At 36.5% G+C, this 13,848-nt stretch overlaps 2 protein-coding genes across 5 annotated transcripts in view; one reads left to right on the forward strand and one right to left on the reverse strand.

The window, feature by feature from the left end:
* Window positions 1-384: 384 nt before the first annotated feature.
* The window catches only part of Flo2 (flotillin-2), a 64,126-nt gene continuing 50,662 nt past the window's right edge, over window positions 385-13,848 (reverse strand). Inside the window, exons 2-8 of the mRNA XM_066724984.1 lie at window positions 5,854-6,150; window positions 5,419-5,651; window positions 5,047-5,166; window positions 4,754-4,968; window positions 4,473-4,656; window positions 4,215-4,361; window positions 385-4,137 (exon numbers count right to left, since the gene is read on the reverse strand). Of these exons, the coding sequence (XP_066581081.1) occupies window positions 4,108-4,137; window positions 4,215-4,361; window positions 4,473-4,656; window positions 4,754-4,968; window positions 5,047-5,166; window positions 5,419-5,651; window positions 5,854-6,150 (1,226 nt within the window). The 3' untranslated portion in view covers window positions 385-4,107. The remainder of the gene's footprint in view (window positions 4,138-4,214; window positions 4,362-4,472; window positions 4,657-4,753; window positions 4,969-5,046; window positions 5,167-5,418; window positions 5,652-5,853; window positions 6,151-13,848) is intronic.
* LOC136784442 (glucose dehydrogenase [FAD, quinone]-like) lies at window positions 7,610-13,297 on the forward strand. 4 transcript variants are annotated; one of them, XM_066745091.1, is made up of 6 exons: window positions 7,621-7,729; window positions 8,001-8,135; window positions 9,421-9,641; window positions 10,467-10,637; window positions 10,776-11,224; window positions 11,296-13,297. In XM_066745091.1, exons 3-6 carry the CDS (start codon window positions 9,446-9,448, stop codon window positions 12,355-12,357), a joined length of 1,878 nt encoding a protein of 625 aa, XP_066601188.1. In that variant the 5' UTR covers window positions 7,621-7,729; window positions 8,001-8,135; window positions 9,421-9,445; the 3' UTR covers window positions 12,358-13,297. The 4 variants fall into 4 exon arrangements, with proteins under 4 accessions (XP_066601195.1, XP_066601188.1, XP_066601202.1 ...); XM_066745098.1 differs by lacking the exon at window positions 8,001-8,135 and having other exon boundaries at window positions 7,610-7,729; XM_066745105.1 differs by lacking the exons at window positions 7,621-7,729; window positions 8,001-8,135 and adding an exon at window positions 9,057-9,139.

Below are 13,848 nucleotides of genomic sequence, written 5' to 3' on the forward strand. Positions count from 1 at the left end.
TAGTTTGGCTGCAAAAATTATTTGAATATCATCGATTGTTGGTTGGAAAAGGAAAGAGATTCTACAGTTAGCATCGATTCTCTCGATCATTAGATGAGCAATCAAAACAGTAATTTCTATTCTTTTAAGCTAAAATCTATATTACAACATCTACCTTGATAATTATCATTTTATCTTCTTAATTTCGTTTATATTTGAGATTTGTTGCTAGAATGGATAGGAGACAGAAATCACTACGTTTATCGTTTTTCAAACATCTTCTCTGTTAGATTTATACATTTTTTGCATCTAAACTATAAGTCCGATCGTCTTTGTTGTTGTTTTAGCTGAATGTGGGATGAACAAGGCATCCCTCTCCTTGTAGCATCAGCTTCAGCATTCTCAAATAATGTATGTAATAATAATCCTGGGAAGCCGTATTTTGTTTTGAATACTTTTATTTATAAAATCGTGTATTTACAGTGCCCTCTTTTGGGTAAAAATAATATTAGAAAAAGTGTTCTGTTTTACCGACATTACGTCTCTTTAGAGCAAATTTCATCATAATTACTAGTTTTCAAACTACAGCGTTATTTGTGAACCGATTTTCGATTTTGAGGACATTTTGGAATCAGCAAAATAATGTCTATGGGATAAAACAGCGAAATCTTTAGATTTTAGCTTCATTAAATTTTAATATTTTTTTATTAATATTCATATATATTTTTTTTTTAATTTTACAGTATTTCTTTGTTTTATCCCAAAGCTGCTATTCTGCCGATTCCAAAACCATCGTAAATTTGAAAATCGGTCCATAAATAAAGCTGTAGTTTGAAAACTAAGATTTGAGGTGGAACCGCTCTGTAATGTCGGTATTGACCTTACTCTTAATCACATTAAATTTGATTTGTATATCGAAGATGGTAATTAGGAAATACATTGTATAATAAATATATGTCACTAATTTTTTGATAAGCATTGTATAAATATAGTTAAGGTACAAAATCTAAGAAATTATTGATGACGTATTCGACTGTATACTTATATGATATAACAAAGTTTTTCAGCCATAAAAATTGAATATATTGTATATTTTGGCTGGTTAAATCGTGCATGGCACTCAAGAAATATCGTTTACTGGTTTTTTCTTGATAATATTGACGAATATTGAAGTATAGCTTGCAAAGTTCTATAGCTAAAAAAATCGTTTAACATATAATTAAATTTACAGGAATTTGCTTACAAATACAGCTTCTGACTCGTTGAAATAATGTAATTATCGAGATTACAGACTTGTGCGCTTGTATCAAAAGCGAAACGCTTAATTGACGGATAATATAATTAATGAACTGAAGTGGTATAACAGTATCGCATTGTAGTATCAGGCATTGGTAACGTACTGAAAAAATCACTTGTCAATTTATAACCCTTCTTCGATATACTACAAATAATGGCAATCGCTGATGACAGTAAACTGAGAGTAATGAAAAACTCATCACGATAAAATCATATATTATATTACAACATAGAGGAACCGAGAAATCAAACTATCAAACTATATAAATGTATTTGATGAAAATTCGACTTAATTAATTACTCGGAATGTACTTAATACTCGATTGTTTTTTTCTGAAAATAAAATTATATATAAATCTGCAATATTTTTTAATTGTTCGAATCTCACTGTCGTATTTGTACTACTCCTTTTCTCTATTTTTCTATATGGCAAAAGAAATAAACTTTAAGCGCTTCTCACCATAAGGAATAAATATGAATAATCTTAAAGAATTACCACAATTAGCTCACTACAAAATACATAAACATTGATAATCAAACGAATATATTAAGTTCATTTGTAAATTTTATGCTATGATAACAATGCAATTGCATTGCTTTAACATAATTTTCTTAACTATAGGCTCAAAAGACAAGTAAAGGCGATGGCGACTCCTACTGTACAACCAATGTATTCGTACATTATGTACAGAAATACATCACACACACACATGACATAATACATAACTGCTGTCGCAAATTGGAGATACTGCGAACCTATTAGCATGTCGAACATTGCTGGATTTGACTTTTATAAATAGGCTCTATACAGAACAACATCGAAATAACATCGATATCTCCCAACAAACTCGCGAAACGCGAGAAAGTCAACATGTATACATGCCAGGCAAAATAGATCGTTAGTAATCTTCTCTATTACTATATAGCATAGTACAAATGTACTACATATCCTTATCGGATTATCTCATTTAGTAAATTTCAGATAAACCATTTGGCATTTTAAAATTTTAAATAAAATCGACCATCCTATATTAAACGTTAGATCCTCCTTAAAATAAATTTTAATCGTTTTCTCTTTCGTAATAAAATATTCCAATTCTGATAGTATCAAACTTCCAATATTGTATCAAACATATTGCTGAAAGATATCCGTTTCTTTGTAACATTTAACAATATTACTGATACAGTATTAGAAATTTGATACTGTTATGAAATAAACCTAATGAGATAAATAAGTTGTACAATAATAACGTGTATCAAAATACAGCTATTTAATAAAAAATTTAAATTGCTTTCAAACGGAATATGGTTTTTTTTCAATTTACAGCAATTAAATTTTGATGCAAACTACAAGGTTATTTAAGATAACGCGTTGTTCAGAAGATTGTACAAATTGATTATCAAGATCTGATTGCAACAATTAATAAGTATATAGCACAAATCTCTTTGTGCTTTTTATAGTTAAATTTCCACATATACCGTGTCCTGTTTCATTAAAAACAAAAAAAGATTTGAAACACAAGGCTTACTCATATTGACTATTCATCGGATTGATGCAAACGACGTTCAAAAATAGAGTTTGGTCGCCAATCAAGCGCCCATAGATTTGTCATATCGGTTCTTATTTATTTGCAATATTTTTAATAACTCGTCGTTAAAGTACATTGCATCTTTTAATTGCAAAGTATCGTATATAGTATCTGTAGCCCATTACGTAAGTGGGAAAACATTTTCTACAAATGATCCCTTTTATTACAGCTTCCCCTTCGTCATTTTACCACAGATAACAATAGCTTTTCGACAAAAAATATTCTATGTTTTAACTTCTTATTATAGGAGCTCTATCGATTATCTATGGCTATCGAATAATATATAAACGACCAAGCTCTTGCACCCGACACTTAGATCTTCAGTATATTCTAAGAATATCAAAATATTTATTATATTAGAGGGCTAATTGCTCATTGCTCCTTAAGAAACGTTCTAATTCCCCTCTAAGATCTTCAAGAAAAATTAATTAAATAATATATCAGGGGTCTTATAAAGAAATACTTTTTAAACGGGAGCACTATTGTGAACTAAATAAGGAGTGCGAAATAACAAAATGCTCATACGTACAAAGTAATTAAAGTTTGCCTTATTTACAAAAATTGGCACACCTTAGAAACACGTACAATGGCACTCAATCCGATGGGATAGTCAAACGAGTATACCGCAGGGAATATGCAATAAACGAGAACCTTGATTTCGTAGAGAGACGCTGAAGAGGATTTTAAAGTTATCAATATCATTTTTGCTAATTACGTATCTACGTATATGTACAGCGATTAAGGACAGTGTCTCTCGCCTTTTGTATCGCATCAATTTTTCTCTCTCCTCTTTTTGCTTTCCTTCCTCTCTCTTCGTTAAGCTACTTATTTACGTTGAACACAATAGATTCATAAATGTAACAGCGTAGATTTGACTACAACGTACGACCAGAGTGCCTAGTCAAACACGGTAACCTTCCTTTGCTGTTGGTTTATATATGTACTGCATACGTTCTGGCTTTACATCTACAAACCTCAGTTTCGTCATACCAAAGTCTAATTATTAAATATCAATTTGAAAATATCTTTATATCAATATTCACAAAATCGCAATGTTTTGCATAGTCAATATAGTGGTTCAGTATTATTCATTAAAATTTGAAGAAATCTAGAAAAGAGATGAAAATATCAGAGTCTTGCAAAGCAAGGTGAGACAAAGGGGGAAATAAATCTTCTGCCACGCTGCGCCTCCCAACATATATTTACTCGATGGTACTATTTTACAAGACTGGGATGATCTCTATTACTTGGCGCCTGGTATTTTACTTAGCACCTGTGGGAAGGTAAATTTCACATCGTTAAGTATTTTACATTTTAACTGCATTTTAAGCACTTTCGCTAGCTACTTACTTTCGAAAGATCTACACCGGTCAGTGCTTGGACAGCTGGGGGTACTTGTCCCACGAGACGCGTTAAATCTCCGCTAGTACCGTCGTTTCCTCCAAGCAGAACTATCTCTTCTGTTCTAGCTAATGGTGCTGCAACTTCCGCAGCAATCTAATCAGGAAAGTGTCTGTTTTAAAATTCGCCGTATCACTCCAGCCTAGATTATACCAATCTCTTGGACGTATAAATGTTAGAAAAATCATTTATACACAACAAGTTTACCTTTGGCAAAGCGTTCAAGGCTATGTTGAGTATAGCCGCATCCCCGTATTTCTTATAGATCGCAGCCTTCATGCGCATACGTTCGGCTTCCGATATACCGATTGCTTGTAATGCTTCAGCTTCGGCTTTTCCCAGTAATCGGATTTTCTCTGCTTCAGCTTCGGCCCCGTTGATAGTCTGCGTTCTACAACGAAGACAATGCGTTGAAGCTTGATAAGCACACACAACATCAACGTGCAGGCATAAAAATGTTAGCCGATTAACAAGCGAATCGTGTGTACCTCTTTCCTTCAGAGATCTTTCCAATTCTGTAACTCTCAGCCTCCGCAGGTAACCTCACTGTACTCTGAAGTTCGTGTTCCTTTCGTCGAACCTCCTGTTCCTCCACTTCGATCAGCTTACGCCTTTCCACGACTTCGATCTGTATTTCCTCGTTTCTTATTCTCTGTCGTATTTTAGCTGCTTGCAGCTCGTAGGCCAACTGAGCTTCGGCTTTCTGCAAGAAATTATTTCCAGCATTAATAGACACTAGTGTAAAATTTGGGAAATTCTTCCGGTAGACCGAAATTCTTACCGCTGTGTTCACTTCTTGGTCGAAATTAGCCTTTTGAAGCTGGTAGAGCCTCGCGTTGTCTTCGATTTTCGTGTCGGTATTGTACTTTATGTCCATTGCTGCTTTCTCGCATTCTGCTTCCTGTAGAAATTTTACAGTGGTCTTTAGAATCGAATATATTACATGCCAACACTAATACGCTTAACAGCAGCGTGCGTGAAAAGTTTTACGGGAATAGGAACCAAAGGGATGATCTCTTTTTTGACTCGAAGCTTTTTCATTGGCTCGTGCGTATGTAGGATAACGATTTAACTGGTTGTGTTAGAGGCTTTTATAATTAAATCATTAATAAATTCGTTGGTAAAAGGTGGGTGAGACAAGGACGATAATTACTCGTATTCCAGCGTCACGATTTGCTTCGGCAACTCCAACATCCGCGTCCCGCTTCACGGCCGCGGTTTGGGCTTTGCCGAGCGATGCCAGATATTGAACGTCGTCGTAAACATCCTTTATAGTGAACGAAAGGATCTCGATACCCATCCGACCGACATCCGGGGCAGCGACTTCTCGCACTAGTGCTGCAAATTGATCTCGATCCTTGTAAACTTCCTCCACCGAGAGTGTTCCTAAAAAGAAAAAAAAATAATCATCGATATAAAATTTTCATTTTGCTATTTTCCTCCTGAGAAAAATAAGAAATTTTCAATAATACCATTGCAACAAATTAATTAAATTCGCATTTCTCGTTTCGAAAAAATACCATGTAATTTTTATAATATTTGATATTGTAAAAATATTTAGGACTGCGTTATTTTAATACATATTTACCTAGAATTGCACGTAGATGACCTTCCAGTGTTGATAAAATGGTCGATTTGATCTCGTTGACGCTTTTGCCTAGAAATTGTTCGCTGGCAGTGTGCAACAGCTCGTCGGCCTTCATGATTTTGCACTGCGCCACCCCTGTCACGGTTAGGGGCACGCCCTGCGCTGTCTCCACGCTTTCGCACACAGGGTTCAAGGTCATCACCTCCAGGGAAAGCCGCTGTACGTCCGTGACGAACCACCAGGTGAACGCGTATCCACCCACGATGGTCCTCTTCTTCATGGAGCCACAGCATCCTCCTGTAAATTGTTAAATTTTCCAAATAAAAATCAATCTCTCTCTCTCTCTCTCTCTCTCTCTCTCTCTCTCTCTCTAAGATGGAGAACAATTTAATGGACATTATGAAACAGTCTATGATTCCTTTGTCCATACATATATATATATACGCGATTACCCCTTTTCTATGATTCTAAACATGCAGCGGAAGAGCAAAGTGTTTTCGCAATTTAGAAAATTTTCGACGTGGACAGGTGAATTATTTATTCCGCATTGATAGTCGAATACACGCGCGTGTTGCAACGTTAAGTGGGCCATTCCCGCAGCTACGGCGGGGATCTTTACCGTAAGCCAAGCTGCGCTGACGTCATCAACCATTCTCTAAATGCCGATATTCGCGTAACCACATTTTTTCGTTCTCGTCGCTCCTCCATTTATCAGAGTTTCGTCAAAAGGCGCAACATTTCTTCCGTATCGTTTAACAAATAACAGATAATCTTAGGATAACCGACGAATCATTAATATTTACATTTTCCTCGAGCAGCGTACGCTCGTCTCGCTTGGGCCGAGTGCAGAATCGAACCCCGATGCGTCGTCGTTCGTTCATCCCTATCTATATTTAGTTGCGGATTATTATTAATAAATAAAAGACTGTCTGGTCGCAATGTTGGCACGATAGGAATAAACTGGAAGGTCTCTGGGGGAATAGAAATAATCCGGAGTATAATCGATAATAATCAGTTTTTCTATTAGAGAGATGTATAAGTGTAGAGGAGAAACTGTTATTATGGTTGAATGGTGGAAAATGAAGAAAAAGGAAAATGAGGTAAGAGTTAGAAGAGGGTTGGTAGGTAGAAGAAGCGTGAGGGGGAAAAGAGAAGAAAGGGAGTATAGAGATGAGTGGATGGAGAGAGGGGTGGGGGAGGGGGCAGTCAACCGTTATCCGCGCGCGTGTGAAGCGTCACGAAACCTGTTTATACTTGGCTTCGTTCGTGGTACCCGAAGAGACGATGATCCCGATAGCTCGATGCCCCAGACCCGACTACAGTGCTGAGAATAGTTGTGTCAGCAGCAAGGTCATGGTACCTCTCACACTTTTCTTCCTTCTCAATCTGGCGTTGGTTTCGTCATCCACGCACGTTTTACGCAAAAAAGGACTCGATGCTTCGCGAGTGCTTAATGTTTGGAATCATGATTTATCCAAGTTTTGAATTAATTTGAGACATCGAAAGCCAATGGTAGCCTAACAACGCGATTAGGATCGAATTGGTCGTAATGTCTGTTATTAGCTTGCTTTTTATTAAGAGTCGTTTATTTGTGAAATTTTCTTAACGCCTCTCGCGATCTTTTTTTCTTTCGCGTCAAAGGAGAGTATCGGGGTAGCGTGACGGGTATAGATAGAGTCGGTTATAGGAAGGAATACGGATAGTTCTTAGAACCGGCATAGTCGGTTCAGCCAAGCGTGCCTTGGTTTGTTGACAGTGGCACAGTGGCCTCGACATTGGTAACAGGAATTTTGGAACGCGCTACAAATACTACCGTCTACTGATAAAATAAAGGGATTTTATTTTAATCTATATAATTGGATGACACGTTTATGCTGTAAGTTGAACTTTCTGTCAATTTTGGTTTGAATTTATGAGAAGATTTGCACAGAAATTAAATTAAGCGAGAGGCGAGTAATTAAATTTATATTGGTTTTCTGGTATATTTACTAATTGACTGATCGTCGATCTGTGCTAAAGATAACTTTAATCCAAATTTAATGGTGTAACAAATAAAAGAATTCATCTTAATGATTTTATCAATCTTGCTATACCGATAATTTGGAAAATTTCCATAATGACTTTTGTGCCACTTTAATTATTTATAGGAGGACTGGAAGCTTCTAGAATGCACATTCACCGGTGTGTAGCTTGCAATCTAGGTGAACCAGTGTATGCAGCTTTCCTTTTCAAATAGACAAACTTAATCTAGAATGAAGAATGAATAATTATAAATTGTCGCGGTGAGAATCACAACAAAGTAGATTCAGTGGAAAGTTTATTCGAAAATAAACGAAGTGGCAATTACACCTGAAGAAATTACGAGTAAAGCAGTTTAACACTTGGTTTTTGAAAAGTATTATAAGCATGCAGGAAATTAAATTCTTTACTTGACCATTAAATCGTCCTTATATTTATTATTGCTAATAAGAAAATTGTATTTTAACTATTACGACAAATTAAAAGTTATTTGCCAGAAGAAAAATTTAATAAAAATTTAGTGGCTCCAAAGATGAATCATAGCAATAACACATTGACTATTTGACTTAACTGTGAATAGCTATACCTAAACAAAATTACCGGTTTAAAACGGTTTTATATATATATAGTAGTACTATATTTAAAGGACATGAAACTCAAAGTCATTTTGTTTAATATTCCACCAGATCAGTAAATTTAGGATTAAACCAATGAGGATTCGAGAATTACTATCTAGAGAGTGAAATGTCAAAATCTGTTCAGATCTAATAGCTACATTGCGGAAACAATGTAGTAGAGAATTTGCATGGAAGAATTTTGCTACTTTTACTTGCATCAACATTGCAGATTTACAAGGAGTTTTCGCTGGCCATTATTTATGAGCATTTTCTAGTCTTAGGCGAGGGCTCGTGAGAAAACTGGAGAATCGTGTCGCGTCACCGCCAGGAGTGGGGGAGGGGGGGGGGGGATGGAATCAAAATATACGAGGACCTTGTAAATATTGGGATAAGTGGAAATGGGAAAGACCAGAGATCACCTTGAATCAGGATAATTAAAATTGAACGAGGCTGACTATTTGTAAGAATTAATGGGTCGTTACTTAACGGTTGAAAGTTAGAAGACCAATTGTCATGCAGAAGAGGAAACGCGTTACGAGTTCCGATACCACGTGCAGGACTGGACGCGTCTTCGGCTCTCTTTCAGACAGCGGCACAGTTTTCTACGTGACGATAGTCAGGATATCGGTTTCGTTGGAGCAACTTTTAAAGTATAGCTTCTTAGAGCCAACAGTTCCTCTATCATTCAGTCGACGTCGTTCGAACAAACCTCACCACCCCTCCCTCTCATGATCAAAGATCATCAACACGGGATTTAAAAATTTTTTCAAAAAATTCTTCACTCGAGCCAAAAAATTAATTTCCAAATTTGCATATTTTTCCATGGTATACTGACAATAGTGCTTGTTTTTATTATCTTTTCTTACATCGACCTAAGATGATGAGTGTAAAAATTAGTATACAATTAATGTTTTATGTGGATAATTTTCAGGTGTCCGGTGAAAAAATAGAAGAAAATGGGAATTGAGAACGTTATTGCGGGTGGCTTGACCTCGGCGTCAAGTGGTTTCCAGTGGTTTTTTCCAGCACTAGCAGCGGCGTTGGTTTATTTTCATTACGAAGTTATGGATTCGGAATCTCCACCCATCAATGTACCATCGGAACTGTTGTTGCCAGCGTATGATTTTATCGTCATTGGTGGAGGCTCCGCAGGTTATTATAAGAAAAGTTTTACTATTTTAATACGTTTCTTGGAATAAAGTCATCTTTGGTCCACTTGTAGTATTGTTTTATACAGGGTGTAACATGAATGACTTATTTTCTTGGAACAGTGGATGGAAAACATAATTCTTGGAGGAAAACAGTTATACAACTGATTGATGTTGGCAAAAGTCTCCCAGGTATGCAACAATATATTTAAACTAAAGGTCTGCATAAATTATTATGGAGCTTGGTAAATACTGATAACATTCAAACAAATTTATAAGGGTTTTTTGTAAATATTATAATAATGATGAAAAATTCTAATAACTGTTTTTCTTATTGTTAATATTTTTCAAAATACATAAGAATCTACTTAGGTGTGAATTTGTTCGGATCAAAAGAATTGTGCAACTCGAAAAATGATGACAGTACTAAAAAATTGTATAACAGTATCTTCTGAGAATCGAATCTTCCATCCATTATTCCAAGAAAATAATTCATTAACGTTAAACCCTGTATGGAATTTGTGCCCTTGAAAATGGCTCTAAGCATGCAAGCAAGAAACCGTTTATCTCTGTAACAATCTAAATATAAAAATTATTTCTTGCAAAAGACCTACTTGAATTGAAATAATAAGAGGTTTTGAAAAAGGTTGTATACCAAGAATTAATATCTCTTATAGTTAACGAGACGAAGGCTGTCTTGCATCATTGCTCTGTTGCACTCTAAGTGGCAAATGCAGTGTACAGAAACAAGTGTGTTACTCGTTGATAAGTAACACATCTGAAATTTAAAGTATAAGTTCATAATAAATAAAAATATGTTGATGAACAGGTGCTGTAGTCGCTAGTCGATTATCAGAGATAGAAAATTGGAATATTCTATTGTTGGAAGCTGGTGGGGATGAAACTGAAATCTCAGATGTTCCACTCTTAGCTGGATATCTACAGCTTACCTCATTGGATTGGCAATACAAAACCGAGCCTCAGGGAGAGTTTTGTCTGGGTAAGTGAATATAGATTCTAATACCGAATGAAAATTAATGAAAGTAATTACGATATGCTTCCGTAGTCTGATTTAAAATTCGGTGCACGTTACGCGAAATACTCTGATAATTCATGGACTCTCACTGTCTAATTTCAGCAATGGAGAATGGCAGATGTAACTGGCCCAGAGGGAAAGTAATCGGTGGCAGCAGTGTACTTAATTATATGCTGTATTTGAGAGGCAACAAGAGGGACTACGACAATTGGGAGCAGCAGGGAAATCCCGGTTGGGGATACAAAGATGTTCTGTATTACTTCAAAAAGTCAGAGGACAATCAGAATCCTTACCTAGCCAGAACAGCTTATCACTCGACAGGTGGACTACTGACAGTACAGGAAGCACCCTGGCACACACCTTTGGCAACTGCATTCGTGCAAGCCGGCCAGGAGATGGGTTACGAGAATCGTGACATTAATGGCGAACATCAAACCGGCTTCATGATTGCTCAGGGTACGATTCGACGAGGAAGTAGGTGCTCATCGGCAAAGGCTTTCCTCAGACCGGCCAGACTTCGAAAAAACTTGCACGTTGCTATGTACGCTCAGGTAAGAACTTTTTCCATCCCACGAGAAAGCACAATTTTCTCCATTGACTAATTTCACGCGTGGAATTCTAGGCCACGAAAGTTCTGATCGATCCAAACTCCAAAAGGACCTACGGCGTGGAATTCATTCGAGACAAGAAAATATTTCGTATCAGGGCCAAGAAGGAAGTCATCGTGTCCGGTGGTTCCATCAATTCACCACAATTATTGATGTTATCCGGTATAGGACCCAGAGAACACTTGACGGAGCACGGAATCCCAGTGATACAGGACTTGCGCGTAGGACAAAATTTGCAGGATCATGTTGGCCTCGGAGGACTGGCGTTTATGGTGAACCAGCAGGTATCCATGGTGGAGAAAAGATTGCACAATGTTCAGGCAGTGATGCAATATGCGGTTTTCGGCGACGGCCCATTGACGGTTTTGGGTGGTGTCGAAGGATTGGCCTTCGTCAACACTAAGTACGTCAACGCGAGCGACGACTTCCCCGACATCGAGTTGCACTTTGTGTCTGGATCCACCAACTCCGACGGGGGTCGTCACATCAGGAAGGTTCACGGTTTGGCCAAATCGTTTTACGACGCGGTATTCGGGCCCATAAATAACAAAGACGTCTGGAGCGTGATCCCCATGCTTTTGCGACCTAAAAGCAGAGGTGTGATCAAGCTGCGTAGCAAGGATCCTCTGGATCACCCGTTGATCTATGCTAATTACTTCAAGGAGCCAGAGGACATAGCTACCCTAGTGGAAGGGGTGAAAATCGGTATAGCACTCAGCGAAACGCATGCTTTCAAACGCTTTGGCAGCCAATTGTACTCGAAGCAATTCCCTGGATGTAAACACATCACGAAGTTCACCGATGAGTACTGGGAATGCATGATTAGGCATTATTCGGCGACCATATATCATCCTGTGGGAACTTGCAAGATGGGCGCTTATTGGGATCCTGAAGCTGTGGTCGATCCGGAACTCAAAGTTTATGGAGTTTCCGGTTTGAGGGTCATAGATGCCTCCATAATGCCTGATCTCGTCAGTGGTAACACCAACGCACCCGCTATCATGATTGGCGAAAAAGGCTCCGACATGATCAAGGAATTCTGGCTCAAGAGGAAAACTAGAGGACTGCACGGATAAGCATCGCTAAACCTCTAACCAATACTGCGAATAACGATACGTTATTTTGTATATAATTAGATAGGAATGCGCCATTTTATCTGTTACGTAATTTCTGCGTCTTTTCATCCGCTCTGTTACGAGAGTTTTTACATCGATTTTATCATTTATTACGACAATTTTGGCAAATTGCGTGTATTTCATTTTAGGGGGGTCGCGTAGCCTTATTTACCTAAGATTAGTGGTAAGAGAATTATTTGTATATAGATATGTTGCAGAGTGTAATTGAATGATCGTAATTGGTCAATTGTTCAGTTACTGCGCATAGCGGATACGATTGAAATTACTGTGATGTTTATTGATATAATAGTATTTAAAGTCTTGAAATCGAACAAAGTGTGATTGCAGCGTTCCATAAATTTTAACTCGTACCTTTTTATGCGCATAAAAAATTATACGTCACAGTATCGGCTACCATTTTACAGTTATTTGTTAGTTTATTATGATTGTTTAACGAATGGTTAATTTTTATATTTGTACATATAATATTTTTATACTTTTTAATTACGTTCATTATTTAAATCCCGAATACAGTATTAAACAAATATCAGCAAATATTGTTAAATTTCAATAGCAATAATAGTGTAGATTTAACAAGTTTAATTAGCGATATTCGGCAAAAATACTTTATGAATTTAAGAGAATATGTCACTATTGGCAAAAACATTTTTTACTGCAGGTACAATTTAAAATTTTAAACAAAATATTTTATAGAAAGTACGTTATAATAAAACTATATTGTAGAGCGTTCAGACGTTTGAATGTATATAATTGAGGCAAACATTTGCTTTGCTTTCAATACTTGCTGGCTTTTATTCAGTGTCCGAAAATTTCGGTCGAGAATTGTCTATTACCAGTTTTTTATACGTTATATTGTCTCGTATAATAAAAGGACAGATAAGGCTGGAATAAAACTTAAAAAGAAAATTGAGTTAATGATATGTTGAATAAGACTTTTTTATCCCTATATTATTCAGATAAAATAGATGGAATAAGCAAATACATCATTTCATTGAATAATATAAAACGTGATCTCCGCAATATTCTAATTTCTACCGAATACTAGGAATCTTTGGATTGAAATTTCGGTGATTCGATTATTTAAGAAACGAATGTTATCATTTGCGAATAGTCAATAAATTGATTTACCACTTTTACAATTATTAAATTATGTACTACATCTGGAGGCTCACAAATCTACATATATAAAATGCAGTTTTCCCATAGGCATATATGATACAATAAAAAGCGTTAGAATACATATTGTGTAATCAAAGATACACAAGATTCTCTTTGCTAATTGTTATAATTATTCAGCCTCGTTAATAAAAGATGAGCAGATATTGATATTAGTCTTGATCGAGGTTACGCGCTGCAGACGAATTTACGCTTGGCTAAAACTTGGATAAACCGCCAGAAGTCCATTTCAATGTATGAACAAGTGCTTTAAGC

Source organism: Prorops nasuta, unplaced genomic scaffold (assembly GCF_024137725.1).
Source record: "Prorops nasuta isolate Cenicafe-Biocafe unplaced genomic scaffold, Cenicafe_Pnas_1.2 PNAS00003, whole genome shotgun sequence".
In the NCBI taxonomy this organism is placed as follows: Eukaryota; Metazoa; Arthropoda; class Insecta; order Hymenoptera; family Bethylidae; genus Prorops; species Prorops nasuta.